General features: G+C 53.7%; 1 protein-coding gene across 1 annotated transcript; it reads right to left on the minus strand.

The window, feature by feature from the left end:
- Positions 1–9,027: 9,027 nt before the first annotated feature.
- MRPL42 (mitochondrial ribosomal protein L42) lies at positions 9,028–14,747 on the minus strand. The gene is made up of 6 exons (XM_064154906.1): positions 14,699–14,747; positions 13,403–13,556; positions 12,625–12,688; positions 11,340–11,424; positions 10,597–10,760; positions 9,028–9,142 (listed from the first exon to the last, which is right to left on the minus strand). The coding sequence occupies exons 2-6, from the start codon at positions 13,482–13,484 to the stop codon at positions 9,097–9,099; spliced, it is 441 nt and encodes a 146-aa protein (XP_064010976.1). The 5' UTR covers positions 13,485–13,556; positions 14,699–14,747; the 3' UTR covers positions 9,028–9,096.
- Positions 14,748–17,894: the final 3,147 nt, after the last annotated feature.

The following is a 17,894-nucleotide window of genomic DNA, read 5'->3' on the forward strand; positions in this document are numbered from 1 at the left end:
GGCTGCCTGCAGAAGGCGTGAGAAGTGAGGGCACATCTGAGCAGCCTGTGCCCAGTCCGGTGTGTGAGGAGCAGCCGCGGCTCCAGCCTGGCTCACAGCTGCAGTCCTTCGGGAGCAGCTTCTTGAGCCGTTCGGTCGTGAGGTGGCAAATTCTGTCACAGGGTGGGGTGAATGGTTGGGGCTGAGAGTAGTAACTCCCTCAGCCATCTGATTTTAATCCCTTACCATATGACTCGAAGTCCTTAGATGCCCTCTGCCGCCGTACACCAGAATTAACAGATGGCTCTTTGTAACCAACTTCAGGTTTGCCCGAGTTTGTTATTATCTCTCTGCCTTTGTAAACGGATGGAGGAGGGGAGATAATACCCATGACTATGACACAGTGTGCCAGGTCCTTTACAGAGTGTGAGCTTGGGCTAGACATCCTTTCTGCCTTGCAGTGCCATTGCCCTCTATCCCCAGATTTTCACTCTGCTATTTTTAGCATTCCTCTCGGAGCTCACGTCTGATAAATTACCCCTCTGGGAATAAATCTCATCCAGAGAGATGCCTGAGGCACAGCAGAGCTCTTCCCCAGCACTTCAGCCCCCCTGGTGCAGTGGAGGAGAGCTGCAGAAGCTGCTGCTGTAGAGCAGTCTCTGTGCTGGGAGGGAACTAAAGGATGCCATCAGATCTGTCATTTGCCTGAGACAGAACAGCAGGCAAGAGCCAGTCTCTAGCACGGAACAAGAGTGAAATCTGTCCCCCGTTTGTCTCTGTTATGACAGGTTCTGTGTGCTGGCAGGCACAAAGCAATCTCAAGTCAAGCTGAGCTAATCCTGTAGGGAGTCACTGAAGGCTCTAAGAATCAAGTGTTGCTCTTGTGTTTGAATTTGAGCTGGGCTGGTTTTCTCAACTCCTTTTCCCTTCTCCTGGAACACCCAACAGAGCAATCCCACCCTTAATTCCTCTGCCCTAATGCTGACTGGACTGAGTGGGCACGAGTGGGCACGTTCTGGGTGTTTTGAAACACGTCTAACCTTTGCTGAGGACACTCTGTCACTGTTCATTTCACTCTAGGTGGTTGCCAGGGCTGAGGCAGAGAGAAGCAGGCAGGAGGGAAGCTGGCCAGTGGCACATGTGACAGCCAGATCTGCTCCAGGTAAGTCAGGGGCACACGTGGAGGGGACAGGGAGAAGGACCTCTGCCAGGCTGGTTAGAAGCTAAAGCCTGGGCTGGTGGAAGGGGTGAGCTTGTACACTGTGCTTGCTTTCCCCCAGCACAGCCCTCTGCTCCGAGGGACACTGCTCTAGAAAATGCTGCTCAGGTTTTCCAGGAGCTTTTGTAACTCCAAAGGAACACAAGCCCACGGCAAAGCCTTGCTGTGAATGGGAGCTTTGTTCCTGGAAACACCTGGCTCTTTGTTACCCGTTGCACAAAAGGCTGAAGCATGGATTTGTTCTTGTGCTCTTGTTTTCAGAGTCTTTACTCCTTCAACCTCTCCTTTCTCTTTCTCCAAGAGAGGCAGGGAGCTGTGCCAGTGCCCCTGGCAGGTGAGCTCTGCGTGCCTCTGGTGGCAAACCTGTGAAGCCCTTCCAGCCTGTGTGCCAGGCAGTGTGCTCCATTGCTTAGCTTCTTACTGGATCCATATTTCCCCAGCTTCAGGTTCTTTCCATGCCATTCCCCCCCCTATTCATCAGGGAGTGGAATCCTCTGTCCAGAGGATGTAAATAACAGCTGTTTCCACTCCATTTGCATTTCTATCCTTAACACTTCCAGATAGATTATTTCTAGCAGCTTTCACAATCCAGTTCAAACTCCTCCTTAGACAGAGGTACCAGTGAGATCTTAGCAGAAATGCCTTGGGGCTGCCCGATGGGAAAGAGGCAGCAACAGTGAAACTCTCCAGCTGTTAGACTACAGCAACAAATGGAAGCTTATCTTGGAAGCTCTTTGGGCGTTTTCAGGATCAGTTCCTTTGGCTGAGAGTGCACCAGGTAAGGAGGTGCACTGCTGAAAATGTCTGTGCTGAACTGGTGCTGGAATTCTAACACAGAATCACAGAATGCAGCAGGCTGGCAGAGAGCTCCAAGCTCAGCCAGCCCAACCTAGCACCCAGCCCTGCCCAACCAACCAGACCATGGCACTAAGTGCCCCAGCCAGGCTTGGCTTCAACACCTCCAGCCATGGGCACTGCACCACCTCCCTGGGCAGCCCATTCCAATGCCAATCACTCTCTCTGACAACAACTTCCTCATCACATCCAGCCTGGACCTGCCCTGGCACAGCTTGAGCCTCTGTCCCCTTGTTCTGTTGCTGCTTGCCTGGCAGCAGAGCCCAACCCCGCCTGGCTACAGCCTCCCTGCAGGCAGCTGCAGGCAGCAATGAGCTCTGCCCTGAGCCTCCTCTGCTGCAGGCTGCACCCCCCCAGCTCCCTCAGCCTCTCCTCACAGGGCTGTGCTCCAGGCCCCTCCCCAGCCTTTCTGCCCTTCTCCCAACACCTTCCAGCACCTCAACATCTCTCTGCAATGGAGGAGCCCAGAACTGGACACAGCACTGCAGGGGTGGCCTGAGCAGTGCTGAGCACAGGGGCACAAGAACCTCCCTTGTCCTGCTGCCCACACTGCTCCTGAGCCAGCCCAGGATGCCATTGGCTCTGCTGCCCACCTGGGCACTGCTGCCTCCTCTGCAGCTCCTCTCTGCCAGCACCCCCAGGGCCCTCTCTGCCTGGCTGCTCTCAGCCACTCTGGCCCCAGCCTGTAGTGCTGCTTGGGGTTGTTGTGGCCAAAGTGCAGAACCCTGCACTTGGCCTTGTTCAGTCTCACCCCATTGGCCTCTGCCCACCCATGCAGCCTGGCCAAGTCCCTCTGCAGGTCTCTCCTCCCCTCCAACAGCTCCACAGCTGCTCCTAGCTTGGTGTCATCTGCAAACTCACTGCTGCTGGACTCAATCCCCTGCTCCAGATCATCGAAATTCATTTACCATAGGAGTGCAGCTGAAAAGGGAAGCAACCCAAGCCATGGCAAGCTGTATGAGGTGCACAGCTTCTTTGCCAGGGTCATTTGGTTTGGAGTGCAGCTCTTGTGTCCTGAGAAGAACTGAGAGCCAGCTTCTTGGGGTTTTTATTTTTCCAGCACTGTTTTCTTTTGTGGGCATTTCACTAACCCCAAAATGGCAACACAACATTTTTATTTGGTGATGCCTAAAGCAAGCTTGTAAGGATTCTGCCCTGTTACTGTGTTGTTGTTGTGGGGTTTTCTCCCTCCCCCCAGAAACCTTTGGAAGCCTTTCACCTCCTTACTTTGCTAAATGACTCAACTGCTTTAGGTTTCTTTGATCCCCTGAAGGTTGAGAATTGCAGCACGTTGACATTTAGTGACCTTTGCTGTGGTTCGTTTGCTCCATGTGGACAGCTGAAGATACTTGCTCCTACATCCAGATTTTGTTTGAAGTTACAGAAATGCACTTTCTCCTCTGCCTGTTTGCTTATCCAGAAGAAAAGATCCTTTTCTTTTAACAGGAGTCTCAGCTGGGGCCTCTACCCAAGCTGGACTGGGACAAACTTGATGATTCAGATTGTTTAGAGAGCAGTAATTATGTGTGTGAGTTGCTGGGTTTGCATATCTGGACAAGCCTGCAGCAGACTGATCCAGGCTTGGTAGTCTGAACAAAGACAATCTGAGCTCAGAACATCTGTAGAAACTGTGGGCCCCAACTACCTGATTTCAGGGGGCAGGCTTGTGTTTGAACCCCAGACTGTGACACAAAGAGCTTTTGCTTGCATTCAGCCTAGCTGGGGCTAGTTCTTCCAGAGCAGACTCCTGTATTCACATCCCTCCTTCAGCTCCTTCTGAAGCCCTCCCAGACCTAACATGTCATCCTGTTTTTTTCTGTCTATCTTTCAGCTTCCATGGAACTGCCCTGCAGCCTGTGAGGATGCTGCTTGCCTAGCCTGAAAGTGAGGGTAGGTATTCCATGCTTGGGACTGTGGTGACACTTGAGAGTGCACAGCCAGCCTGACCAGTTCAGAGAGCATGCAGGTTACAGTCCATCGAGGTGTGATGCTGGAAGTGGTGCTGGTGCATGCTCTCCCTGCTGGGCTGGTGCTTTAAAAGAGGGCAGGGTGGAACAGCAGCAAGTAGCAGAGGTGTGGGCATCAGCAGCCAGAGCTTGAGCTTGCTCCCTAGCCTGCAGCAGGAAGGATGTGCTCAGAGGGACCCAGAGTGTCCCATCTGCTGCGCTCTTGGGAAGTAGCAAATGAATCACAGAATGGTTTAGGTTGGAAGGGACCTCAAAGCTCAGCCAGTTCCAACCTCCTGCCATAGGCAGGGACACCTCCCACTAGAACAGGTTGCTCAAGGCCTCATCCAACCTGGTCCTGAGCACCTCCCTGGGTAACCTGTGCCAGTGTCTCACCACCCTCACTGCAAACAAAACTCACAGAACTTCCTCACACCCAGTTCCAATCTCCCCTCTGCCACTTCAAACCCATTCCTCCTCCTCCTCCTCCTCCTCTCATCACCAGACCTTGTCAATAGTCCCTCCCCAGCACTCCTGCAGCCCCCTGCAGATCCTGCAAGGCCACTCCAAGCTCTCCTGGAAGCCTCCTCTGCAGGCTGCAGAGCCCCAACTCTCTCAGCCTGTGCTCACAGCAGAGCTGCTGCAGCCCTCTCAGCATCTTGGTGGCCTCCTCTGCACTGCCTCCAACACTTCCATGTCCTGCTTGTGCTGGGGGCTCCAGAGCTGCCCCCAGGACTGCAGGTGGGGTGTGAGGAGAGCAGAGCTAAGGGGCACAATCTCCTCCCTTGCCCTGTGCCCACACTGCTCTTGCTGCAGCCCAGCACAGGGTTGTGTCTGGGCTGTACTCACCCTGCAGGCTCCTGTGGAGCTTTGCATCAGCCCAGCCCCCCAGGGCCTGTTCCTCAGGGCTGCTCTCAGCCATTCCCCACCCACCCAGGTGCAGGACCTTATGCCACTGTACTCCAACTGGTAACTAATCCAGGTCAAGGAAGACTTTTCCAGGCATTAGGTTCATTATTTAGCTGAAATCCTCAGTGTGTCTCCACTGAAGCAGAAGGCAAAGAGCACTGCTGCAGCACAGCTCTGGTGCAGCAGAGCTCCTCAAGAGGCTGACTTCTGCAAACTGTTCACAGAAGTACATCAGAAATGGGAGTGATGAGTGATGAGAGAACCCAGCAGCATTTCAGAGACAAAGATCTTCACATGAAACTGTAAAAGTCCCTTCTGTGGCATTGGTGAGTAGGAAATCTGTCTGTACCCCAGGGTTACACTGTCATTAATCTGTCACTTAGGGCAGTTGTTGTTCTGCAGGATGCTGGCTTGATGCAGTAGCTGAAATTAAGTCACTTCTCACTGTTCATTTAGATTTCCCATGACACTTTTCCATGGTGACTAAACTCCTCTGCTCTGGCAGAGGAGATGCTAAAAACCAGCTCTTCCAGAATTCCTTTTTTTCCCTCCTGTGATACTTCACTTTTGCTGCTAGGGAGATTCTCTTGCTGAGGAACTGAGATATTTGAGAAGGGTTTGCTGGCCTCATTTCAAAGAGTTTGCTGCTGCTGCTGCCTCAGGAGTGGGTTTCATCCTGACAAGCAGTAAAGCTGACTATAAGCACAACTGTTTCCCTCTTGCTTGCTTGCTTCCTTTTTCAGGAAGACCAACAGGCAAAGTGTCTCAGTCCTGTTGGCCATTCCAACCTCCTCTGCTGCCTCCAGGTGTTGCAAAGCTTAGGGATGTATTATCATTTCTCACCTCTATCCTGACACTTAATAGAGTGGCACTCCAGGCCATAAACTTCAGCTTCTCTAGAACCCAGCCAATGCCCTGTTGCTGACCAAAGATGGCATTTGGGCCCTGCAGCTTCCATATAGCTCCCACCTTGTAAGGTGCTGTGTCCTAACTGCTGATGAGAGGGAATGGCTTTCAGCTGGAGGAAGGCAGATTTAGACTGGATATTGGGAAGAAATTCTTTCCAGTGAGGGTGAGGAGAGACTGGAACAGGTTGCCCAGGGAGGTTGTGGAGCACAGAGAGTGAAGAGACCCTGGCACAGGTTGCCCAGGGAGGTTGTGGAGCACAGAAGCACCCAATGTGATCAAAGATCACATTGGGTGCTTCTGTGCTCCACAACCTCCCTGGAGGTGTTCAAGACCAGGCTGGATGAGGCCTTGAGCAACCTGGGGCTGGTGGGAGGTGTCCCTGCCTATGGCAGGGGCTGGAATTGGATGATCCTGAAGGTCCCTTCCAACCTAAACCATTCTATGAACAGCTGCAATTATAGCCAGTGGAGCCAACAGAAATGCAGTAGTGGCTTTAAGTAGCAGCAAAGCACTGAGACCTGTAGTGGAGCTGCAGAAATGCAGTCAGAGCCAGCAGCTGAAAGCCAGAGCTGTTCCAGCAGTGAAGGGAGAAGGGAAGTCTCCTAGAGGTAGGGCTGGGTAACTAGGGAGCAGGAAGAGAGGGCTGGATGTGTGGGTGGGTGACTGCTCTCTCCCTGACAGGCATGAGGAACTGAAGCACAGGCAGGAAATGTGTCCCCCAGGTGCACCGGCAGTGGGGTCCTCCTCACAGCCCACTGCTGGCTCCTCCTTTCCCAGACAAGGAGGGTGCAGCTCTTTGTTTTATTCCTCGAATGGGCTGAGTTGGAAGGCAGCTTAAACATCATCTACTTACACCTCCCTGCCAGGGCAGGCACAGCTTCCCCAGTCCTGCAGAAGAACCTGGGCACTCCAACCGCTTTCAGACCTCTGAGGGAGTCCTTTTTCCGAAGGCCTTCCATGTTCCATTGGAGAGCAGCTAGGGCCTGTCCCTCTCAGCTGCAGCTGGAGCTTGTTTCAGCTGCAGCTCCCAGGGCCTGGCTGTGTTTCTGCTGCCTTCAGCCAGACGCAGTTGCTGCCGGGCAAGGTCGCCTCCTGGTGGCACTCCCGAGGAACTGCAGAGAGAAAAGGCAGCAAAGCTGCTTCTGGCACACTTAGAATCGTAGAAGGGTTTAGGTTGGAAGGGACCTCAAAGCTCAGCCAGTTCCAAGCCCCTGCCATAGGCAGGGACACCTCCCACTAGAACAGGTTGCTCAGGGCCTCATCCAGCCTTGAACACCTCCAGGGAGGTTGTGGAGCACAGAAGCACCCAACGTGATCTTTGATCACGTTGGGTGCTTCTGTGCTCCACAACCTCCCTGGGCAACCTGTGCCAGTGTCTCAGCACCCTCAACCTGTGCCAGTGTCTCAGCAGCCTCCCTGCAAAGAACCCTTTCCTAACACCTCGTTTGAATGGACATGAGGATGGGTTGAAGTGCAGTTGAAATGGTCACCATTTTAACAGCTGAGTGCATGGTGACAAGCAAAGCCCAAGAGGACTTTTAGTGAGATCAATCAGTGAGATCCAAAGTTTATACTACCCACAGCAGAGAGTTTGAAACTCTTCACTTTCAACACCCTTTCAGGTACTGGAAGGCCTCTAAGGTCTCTCCAGAGCCTTCTGCAGGCTAAGGAGCCCCAGCACTCAGCCTGTCCCTGCTGCAGAGCTGCTCCTCTGATCATCTTCATGGCCTCCTCCTCTGGACCCACTCCCACAGTTTGATGTCCTTGTGTTGGGCTACCAGAACTGGACGCAATGGTCCAGGTGGAGTCTCCCTCCTCCCCTATGGAGTAGCAGCTGAGGTTGCTCATTCCCACACCAAACTCCATGACCAGGTGGTCTCCATCAGCCTCCTTACCTCCTAGGTCTGGGCCACAGCAAGTGGAGGTGGTGTGAGAAAAACAGTTCAGAGATGTCCTCAGGGAGGTTTCCACTGGGGACACTCTGACTGGTTTCAACAGGCATGTAGAGGCCTTTCACACACATCCAGCAGGGATATTTTTTTTCCCCCCACAATTAAAGGGAATTGAAGGAATAAAAAAGTTGTTTGGTGATCACTTTGTTGAAACAAGTGTTCTTTAGACCACCTGTGAGCAGCCTTCCTGCCACTCAGCTGCTGGCACAGTCTGTAGGCAACACATGCTGGCAAATGGTGCTAACCTGACAGAAGAAACAAGACCCTTCCTAGCTTCCCCAGCTTGCCTTGCAAAGGAAAAGCACTCAGTGTGTGAGGGAGTTATTTTCTGAGTGTTAGGAGCTGCTAAGAAGCCTTACTGAAGGTCCCTGGGATCTCTGCAGGGGCAGTGTTCCAAGCTTGCTCCTCTGTCAGAAGCCTCATGCCTACAAGTGTAGACTAAAGAATGCTTTTCCTGAGGGCAGAAAAGCAGCTTGATGACATAGCAGGCTATAAAAGCACAAACTCTTAACCAGCAAAATGCTGAGCCCAGGAAGCAGAACCAAGCCACATTTCCTGAATTCAAAGCATTTTGTACTCTAAAGGGCAAATCCTCCCTGCTAGGTGTGCCAGAAAGAGCTGGGAGTCTTCTCAGCAATCCTCTTGCTGAGGCCAGGAACTCTTCCTGCCCTGAGTTACAGCTTTCCTCATTTCTGTGCTGCTATCACATCCTCACTGAAGTGCAGCTGAGGTGGGCTTAAAACAAAACCACAAAGCACCCCTCCAGGAACCACAAGTGCCCCCAGAAGTGCCCTCAGGTCTTTGGGAACGCTGGGTGATTCAGTTGGCATGCCTTGGAAGCTGCAGTTTAACCAAGCTGGCCAGGGTTCAATCCATGACAGCAGCCTCAAGTGCAAGCCCTTGGTTGATGCAGGATTGAACACGGACTCAGACACTTCAGCAGTGCAAGGGAAGTAAAACCATTGCCTTGTTTCCATGGACACCTCACAGTGTCCCAGCCATGCTGCTTGGGGACTTCCTCACTATTCAGCTGCATTTCAGTTAATAGATTGCTTTAAAATAACCCTCCTAAACCAGCCCATGAGCAGCCTCTGAGTTAAAGCAGAGTGCTCCAGCACCACTTCCATCCCGCTCTAAGGCCAGCACATGGGATCCTTGCTTCAGGGATGCAGTTTCTGGTCTTGCTGTCAGCGATTCGAGCAGAAACCAGCAGCCCAGTTCACCTGTGGCTGTTTTAGTGACAGCACTGACACAGAGCTGCCAAATCTCTCTGGGTTTTATTTCCAGTCAGGTGGGAGAGCAGAGTGCTGCCAGGAAGTCCTCTCAACTAGCGGTCTTTAGGAGGATTCAGATTCCTGCGTCTTCTGTGGTACCTGGAAGAGAAAAAAGGCTGCAGTGAGTGCAAGCTTTGGAGTCTTTGATTCTCATATCTCCCCCCCTGCCCGGGTGAGTGGTCTGGAGGTGACTCCTCAATAGAGGCCATCCCTGTTGTTCACGGGGTTACATAACGCTGCTTGCTCCCCTTGCTGTAATCCAGTCAGTGCTCCAGCTGAAGGGGTACAAAGGCTGCTGTTTGTTCCTGGTCCTTTGTCTGAAGTTAATTTCATTACATGGGCAGCTTTTCCTTTGGCTAAAGTGATTGCTACAGAACAAAAGAGACTTGATGTTTCAAGGAGTTCTGCCAGCCTCTACATTAAACAGTTTGTAGGCAAACCAATCCCCAAACTGATCCCTATTTTCCTCCTAATTGCACACCCTAAACCAATGAAGATCTTGTTTCATGCTCATTCCACTGACAGCTCCCCTTTGGCTAGAGAAGGTTCTACCACTTCATTCTTTGTATTTACAGAAAATAAAGCCATTAACAAGTTTTCTGTGGACAAAGCAACTCCCAAACGTTCTGCCTGTACTGAATCTCCAAGGCTACAAATTAGCAGCTACCAAGTGGCGTAACACCAGGGACTGGACACGAACCAGGAGGCCATTGGTTTGCAGCAGTGGATCTGGAGGCATCCAGCTCCTCTTCTAGGCTCAGTCTCACATCTTTGTACCTCTCCTCCCAGCTTTTGCATGCTGAAGTCTGCTGCAGCTTTAATAAATCACCTACAGAGGCAGCTAAGGAGGTGGTATGGAAGGTTCCTACTCTTCACAACTGCAAACTGCTGAAAGACACTGAGGGGCTGCAGCATGTCAAAGAAGGGCAGTGAAGCTGGTGAAGGGTCTGGAGGACAGAGCTGGGGGCAGCAGCTGAAGGAACTGGGGCTGTTTAGTCTGGAGAAGAGGAGCCTGAGTGGGACTCTGTACAACTCCCTGAAAGGAGGCTGCAGCCAGGTGGGGGGTTGGGCTCTTCTCCCTGGTATCAGGTGATAGGAGAGGAAATGGCCTGAAATTGTGCCAGGGCAGGGTTAGGTTGGAGATGAGGAAAACCTTCTTTGCTGCAAGAATGGTCAGGGATTGGCACAGGCTGCCCAGGGAGGTGGTGGAGTGCCCATCCCTGGAAGTGTTCAGCAAAGGTGTGGCCATGGCTTAGTGGCCCTGGTGGTGGTGGGCTGATGGGTAGAATCTTATCTTGGAGGGTAGAATCTTATCTTGGAGGCATCTTCCAACCAAACCAACGACCACCACCTGCAGAGGCTATCAGAGGAGCAGCACCACAAAAGCTTTCCCAATCCACCTTCCCTTTCTACAGCACTGCACTGAACAGTTCACATAGGAGCCCAGGTGCTAGCAGTGTCTTGTCTCCTACACTTATCCTAGGCTGCATCTAGTCCTCAGCTCGCTCCTGCTCCTGCTGCCTCCCCCAGGAAGAAGCACTGCAGACACTTACTGCCCCACAGGGTACCAGCGATGCTTTGTGGTGTAGAACATTTTGCTGAGCTCTTCCATCGTGGGACCTGTGCTGTTCTTCAGCTCATCTGCGTTCAGTCGAGCTTTCAGGACTTGATCAAGGCTTTCCTCTTTATTGTCCACTGGGTCTGGCCTTGGGATGGGCTATGGAAAGAGTACTGTGTGATTCTTTTTCTCCCAAAGCCAAGCTCCACAGACAGCATTACCACTGACTCTGATCAGCTGAAATCAAAGGAATACAGGAGAGTGACTAACTGCTGTTCACTGCCCTCCCACCTCCTCCAGCCCAAACAGGCACTGGGGAGCAGCTGGCCAATTACCACAGGTGCTACAGCTGACCACCTGCCCCTACAACCAGCACTGCTGCCCTCATCATAGCTGATCTCATCTTTATCACTCAGCAGCTGAATCATGAGCTTCAGCTCTGCAATTCCACAAGCCCTCAAGTCATTCCTGCTCAGAAATGTACTGAGTGACAACCAGCACCACTATAAAAAGCTTAAAGCCAATTTATACCTGGCACAAGAATGTCACTTCCTAATTGTGCATCTGTGAAGACCAAGATGATGCTTCTCAACCTGAAACTCTTTGCACTGCCACAAACCTTTCCTGGTTTAGTTGCTGACCCCTGTTTTTCCTGACCAATTTAAATATACTCCCTAGGCACAGAGTGCTAAAATATTAAGCAGAGGAAGAAGCAGAACTGTGTGGTTTTGGCCATACCTTTGTATGCTCATATGGAATCTCCAGTGAAGGGTGGTAGCAGACAATTGTCTTCAGATCTGATGTCACTGCCAGCTCCACTTTGCTATAAAAATGAAGAACCCAGACTCTTAAATCATAACCAATTTCAAATGCCATTGTAAACACCATCTGCAGAAGTTCTGAGCAACTGAGCAGTCTTAGTCCCAAGAAAACCAGATTTGACCCTGCAGTTTTGAGTCCTTAACTGTCTTCTATGAAATAAACCATTACAAACTAAAGGCCACAAATAGATGATCTTAAATTTCTCTGCCATCATCTTCAGAGCTGCTGCTTGGGTTTTCTGACTGAGGGGGGGAAAAAAGGACTGAAATAGCATCCCACCAGCCCAGGTTGTTCAAGGTCTCATCCAGCTTGGCCTTGAGCACCTCCAGGGAGGTTGTGGAGCACAGAATGTGATCAAATCACATTTGGTGATTCTGTGCTCCACAGGCTCCCTGGGCAGCCTGTGCCAGTGTCTCCTCACCCTCACTGGAAAGATGATGAACACAATGAACAAAAAGTCCTCCTGAGAGAGCAGAATATGTGCATGGTGAGTGCCAAGAGGCTGCAGCCAGGCCCTGCTGGCTGATGCCCAGTGACAGGCCAAGGGGCAATGGGTGGAAGCTGAGGCATATAGAGTTCCATGTGAACCTGAGGAAGAATTTTTTCACTATGAGGGTGCCAGAACCCTGGCACAGACTGCCCAGGAGGGCTGTGGAGTCTCCCTCTCTGGAGATACTCAGACCCTGCCTGGATGTGTTCCGGTGTGATCTGCTCTGGGTGACCCTGCTCTGGCAGGGGGGCTGGACTAGATGAGCTTTGGGGGTTCCAGACCCTGACATTCTATGATTCTCCAAGTCCTTCCTAAATTCCATGAGACAGTACCCTCCTAAAACCCTGTACTAGACAGCTGCTGAGTTCCTCACTACATTGGGATCACCTTTTCTGCTTCCAAACCTCCCATGCAGCAGCACGAGAACACCTGGACATTGTCATAGCAAGCATCAGCAAAAGTGAGTGCTCTTAGCTACTTCTGCTCCTCCACAAACAGAAGTGGAGGGGTGCTGGGACCATCACATTTAAAATGAGTCCTGACTGACTTTTAATTCTGCTTGGTTTAAAAACCCTTCTCACTGGAAATGGCACTTCAGTTAAAACTGGCAGAGGACGCATCTGATGCCATTACATGACCACATCAAGACACAGAAAGTCCCAGGCACCAGCAAGACATGAGAAGGACACACATCAAAGCAGTCTGAAGTACCAGTTGTAGTCTTCAGGGAGAACAGAGTAGGTAGATTTATGGCAAGCATGGCCCACAGCTTCACCTGCAAAACAGGAAGCAGCAAAACCCCATGAAACACACAGTAATGTGAAAACAAACCTCATCCTGCCTGGCTGTGAACACCCCAGGGAGGGAGCATCCACAGCCTCCCTAGGCAGCCTGTGCCAGGGACTCACCACCACTGCAAATCATTTCTTCCTCATCTCTAGCCTCAACCTCCCCCCTTCCAGCTCCAAGCCATTGCCTCTCATCCTGTCACTCCCAGCCCTTGTCAAAAGTCCCTCCCCAGATCTCCTATTGCCCACTTCACGCACTGAAAGGTTGCTCTAAGGTCTCCCTGGAGCCTTCTCCAGGCTAAACAGCCCCAACTCTCCCAGCCTGTCCTCACAGGAGAGGTGCTCCAGGCCTCTATCATCTCTGTGGCCTCTCCAGTTGATGTTAAGCAATGAGATTTCACTGCAGCCTTTCCTCACTACTGTTTCTAAGTCTGAAATGTTTAATCTTCCAATCTCCTCAGTGGTAAGAGGGGCAGAATTAACTGCCTGATTCATTAGAGGAGCATCATATGTGGGCCATGGAAGCTTTAAAGGCAAAAATCCCAACCCAAGGCATCCTTTAATTATTAGCAGAGAACACAGAGTATCAGACTTGATTCTGATCAAATCAAATTCACCTCCATGCTTCCCATCCTTTAAACAACAGGAGAAAGAGGCTCTCAAAGAGCAGCCTCAATGCAGAGCTTGTCACAGCTACTCACTCTGCAGCAGAGCCTGCTTGCAGCTTGCCACTGAGCGCATCCGCAGGCAGCTGGACTGCACAGCTCGAAGTGATGCTGCCATGCTGGCAGCAGAGAGCAAACCAGGCCTGGGCAAGGCAGAGCTCAGACAGATCCCACAGCTGCAGCACACCCCCTGGAAGAAAGCAGATTGATAGTTGTTCATGGTAAGGCCTGGCAATGTCATCTCCTGAACAACTTAAGGATCAATAAAAGTGGAGCAGTAAATTCTTCATCACTTGCCAGCTGTTTGGAAGGCCTTAAGAAGGTTGGACCAGAGGATCCTTGGGGTCACTTCCAACCTGCCATTCTGTGACTCTTATTATTTGAGATAGTAGCACTTTGATAGTCAAACATGGTACAAGATTTTATTTCCTGAGACATTCTTTAAACCAACACAGGATCAAGCAGGCTGGCAGAGAGCTCCAAGCTCCCCCAGCCCAGCCTAGCACCCAGCCCTGCCCAACCAACCAGACCATGGCACTAAGTGCTCCAGCCAGGCTTGGCTGCAACACCTCCTGCCATGGGCACTCCACCACCTCCCTGGGCAGCCCATTCCAATGCCAATCACTCTCTCTGACAACAACTTCCTCCTCACATCCAGCCCGAGCCTGCCCTGGCACAGCTTGAGGCTGTGTCCCCTTGTTCTGGTGCTGCTTGCCTGGCAGCAGAGCCCAACCCCACCTGGCTACAGCCTCCCTGCAGGCAGCTGCAGGCAGCAATGAGCTCTGCCCTGGGCCTCCTCTGCTGCAGGCTGCACCCCCCCAGCTCCCTCAGCCTCTCCTCACAGGGCTGTGCTCCAGGCCCCTCCCCACCCTTGCTGCCCTGCTCTGGACACACAGCATCTACAGGGCTGCTCCTAACCGTCCTTTAGGCCCCCTTCAGGTACTGGCAGGCTTCTATTCGGACCCCCCGGAGCCTCCTCATCTCCAGACCGAACAACCTCAACTTCCCTTCCTCTGACCTGGCTCGGAGGCCTCGATGTGTGGTTTCCTTACATCAGCCCGGCTTAAGCTCTCGTTAGCTACGAAGAGAAGCTGGGGTGGCTGCGGGGCTGCGGGACGCGGCCGTTCCGCGAAGCAGCGCTGGCGCTCGGCGGCCTGGCTGTGGGCTGCCCGGGACCGCCTGCCGACACCAGGCCTTCCGCGGCGCACGGGCCCGCCTGCGGCCGCTACCGGCAGGGAACCGCCACGGCCCACGGCCCACGGCCCGCCTCCCTTCTCCCCTCCTTCCTTTGCTTCTCTCCTCCTTTCCCCCGTCCTTCTCCGCAGCGCTCACCTGTGCAGGTGTCCCCACGCCCCGCTGGTGTCCCCGCTCCGCTCCGCTCAGCGCTCCGCCCCGCTCAGCGCTCCGCCAGCGGCCCGGACACCGGAGCGGCACACAGCAGCTTCCGCTTCCGGCGGCTGCCCGGCCCGCGGCACGCCGGGACCTGCAGTGCGAGACTATGGGGCCTGCCCCGCCCCGCCTCCCGCCACGCCCCGCCCCCCGCCACGCCTCTCCCTCCAGCCCCGCCTCTCCCCAGCCCCGCCTCTCCCTAGCCCCGCCTCCCGTCCCCCGCCCCGCCTCTCCCCCGCCCCGACTCTCCCCAGCCCCGCCTCCCCCCAGACCCGCCTCTCCCCAGACCCGCCCCCGCCCCGCCTCCCCCCAGCCCCGCCTCTCCCCAGCCCCGCCTGCCCCTGCCCTGCCCGGCCCCGCCCCGGCGGCAAACCCTGAGGCGCTTCAGGGGCGGCTGCGGTACCGCATCTTAGCTGGAGGCAGCGCCGAGGAGCGATCTAGGCTGAGCAGTGCCTGGCCTGAGAGCAGCCCTGGGGGTGTGGGGGTGCTGGCGGATGCGGAGCGCAGCAGGAGCCCTCAGCCTGCCCTGGCGGCCCGCGGCGCGACCGAGCCTGGGCTGTAGCCAGAGTAGTGTGGGCAGCAGGGCCAGGGAGGTGATCCTGCCCCTCTGCTCCGCACTGCTGGGACCCCACCTGCAGTACTGCATCCAGCGCTGGGGTCCCTGGGACAAGAGGGATGTGGAGGTGCTGGAAGGGGTCCAGAGCAGGGCCAGGAGGATGCTCAGAGGCTGCAGCAGCTCTGCTGTGAGCACAGCCTGAAAGAGTTGGGGCTGTGCAGGCTGGAGCAGAGGAGGCTCCCAGGGGACCTTCTTGTGGCCTTCCAGCATCTGAAGGAGGCTACAAAAAAGCTGGGGAGGGACTTTTTAGGCTGTGAGGGAGTGACAGGACTTGGGGGAATGGAGCAAAGCTGGAGGTGGGGAGAGTCAGGCTGGAGGTGAGGAGGAAGTTGTTCAGCAGGAGGGTGGTGAGAGGCTGGCAGGGGTTGCCCAGGGAGGTGGTGGAAGCCTGATCCCTGGAGGTGTTTGAGGCCAGGCTGGCTGAGGCTGTGGGCAGCCTGCTCTAGGGTGAGGTGTCCTTCACACCACAGATCACATTGGGTGCTTCTGTGCTCCACAACCTCCCTGGAGGTGTTCAGGACCAGGCTGGATGAGGCCTTGAGCAACCTGTTCTAGTGGAAGGTGTCTGCCTGTGGCAGGGGGTCAGAACTGGATGATCCTTGAGGTCCCTTCCAACCTAAACCATTCTATGAACTCTGAGTGTCCCCCTGATGATGATGATGATGATGATGATGTCCATTTGGTCAGCTGGGTCAGCTCTCCTAACTTCTCGTGCTCCCCAACCTACTCACTGGTGGGGTGAAGTGAGAAGCAGAGAAGGCCTTGACTCTGTTAGCACTGCTCAGCAGGAACCAGAACAGCCCTGCCTTGCCAACACTGTTTGCAGCACAGATCCAAAGCGTGGCCCTGCCCTGGGCTGAAGGAAATGAACTGTGCCAGCCCCCAGCAGCAGGTGATGTAACCATTTCTTGTGCTGCTAACCCACCAGTGCCATGGCCCAGGTTGTAACTTAAATCCTGCTTCTAAAAGCTTGCAGCTGAAGGCACTGCAGACCTGTCACTGTTGTCGGTTCAAAACTAACCCAATTCCCCTGCCAGAGCCTCCAGACTATTTTTAGCTGGTTTCTATAAGAAGGGTTTTTAGCAGACAGTAGATGAGGTCTACCTCTTCCCTGACACTTAATGTTCTGCAAGCCTATTCTTAGAAGCATGCTCTGACAGATTACAGCTGTCTGGTAGGGAGAGGGGAATTGCTTCAGGACAGCTCAGGAGCGTGGCTGCACACTTGTGTGTGTCTGCAGAGAGGGTTATTAATAACTGCCAAGGGCCCTGCTTGCTTCAGCACACTGTAGGCAGCAAGCAGCAGAGCTGCTCGCCCTGTGCTGGCTCAACAGAAAGGAGCTGCTGCTCTGTGTGCTGCAGAGGCACTCATGGTGCAAGCACAGGGCTCAGACAGCTGGGATCAGTGGGGCAGAGCCTAGTCAGGCCTGTGGCTAGTGGTGCCCCCCCGGGGTTGGTGCTGGGCCCAGCTCTGTTCAGTGCATTCAGTAGTAACCTGGATGAGGGGACAGAGTGGACCCTCAGCACATTTGCTGGTGGCACAAAGCTGTGCTGCTGACATGCCAGGAGGCTGTGCTGCATCCAGCATGACCTGGACAGGCTGCAGAGCTGGGCAGGGGGAAATAAGTGGCATTGGGTAAGGACAAGTGCAGGCTGCTGCACCTGGGGAATAACCTCATGGATCAGCACAGGATGGGGGCTGAGCTGTTGCAGAGCAGCTCTGGGAGAAAGGACCTGGGAGTCCTGGTGGACAACAGGGTGGCCATGAGCCAGCAATGCCCCTGTGGCTGAGAAGGCCAAGGGCATCCTGGGGTGCAGCAAGAAGAGTGTGGCCAGCAGGGCCAGGGAGGTACTTCTGCCCCTCTGTCCTGTTCAATGTTTCTGGGCAAGGCATTATTGAATAAAGACCAACAAATCAAAACTTATTTGCCACAGTGAAGGCTCCTCCCCACAGCAGCCCATTCTGCTGCCTCCCTGCAATTACAGCTCTGCTTCAAACCTCAGACTGCAGAGTGCTGTGAGGAGGAAGGGAGATTAGTCAGCCACAGGCTCAGCTGGCCGGGGTGCTCCCACTCAGTGAGCAACTCAGTGGCAGCCAAAGCTGTCACAGGAAGCTGGTCAGCAGCTGTGCTGAATTGTCCTGGCAGTAGTCATTGCATCACTGTCACTATTTCATTACCTTTTGTGCCTGGGGTAAGGCTGCAGAGCACTTTGTTGGCAACGGGATGGGTGCTTCAGTTTGTTCTCAGAACTGCTGTAATCCCAGCTAGGATGTGATGCTCCTGGGTTTGTGGGGAGGGGGATTCATAAAATCATGGGATGGTTTAGGTTGGAAAGGACCATAAAGATCATCCAGTTCCAACCCCCTAAAACAGGCAAGGGACACCTCCCACCAGCCCAGGTTGTTCACTCAACCTGGCCTCGAGCACCTACAGAGAGGTTGTGGAGCACAGAAGCACAGAATGTGATCAAAGATCACATCAAAGATCACATTGGGTGCTTCTGTGCTCCACAGCCTCCCTGG

The sequence above is a fragment of the Pogoniulus pusillus genome, chromosome 15, assembly GCF_015220805.1.
Source record: "Pogoniulus pusillus isolate bPogPus1 chromosome 15, bPogPus1.pri, whole genome shotgun sequence".
Taxonomy (NCBI): Eukaryota; Metazoa; Chordata; class Aves; order Piciformes; family Lybiidae; genus Pogoniulus; species Pogoniulus pusillus.

What these genes read in the sequence shown, in the direction of transcription:
- MRPL42 (XM_064154906.1), bottom strand. Translation starts at nt 13,484, where the DNA reads ATGGCAGCATCACTTCGAGCTGTGCAGTCCAGCTGCCTGCGGATGCGC. An exon ending in CTCCCTGAAGACTACAACTG is followed by an intron (nt 11,425 to 12,624) that starts GTACTTCAGACT and finishes TCATTTTTATAG; the next exon opens with CAAAGTGGAGCTGGCAGTGA. An exon ending in CGCTGGTACCCTGTGGGGCA is followed by an intron (nt 9,143 to 10,596) that starts GTAAGTGTCTGC and finishes TTTCTCTTCCAG; the next exon opens with GTACCACAGAAGACGCAGGA.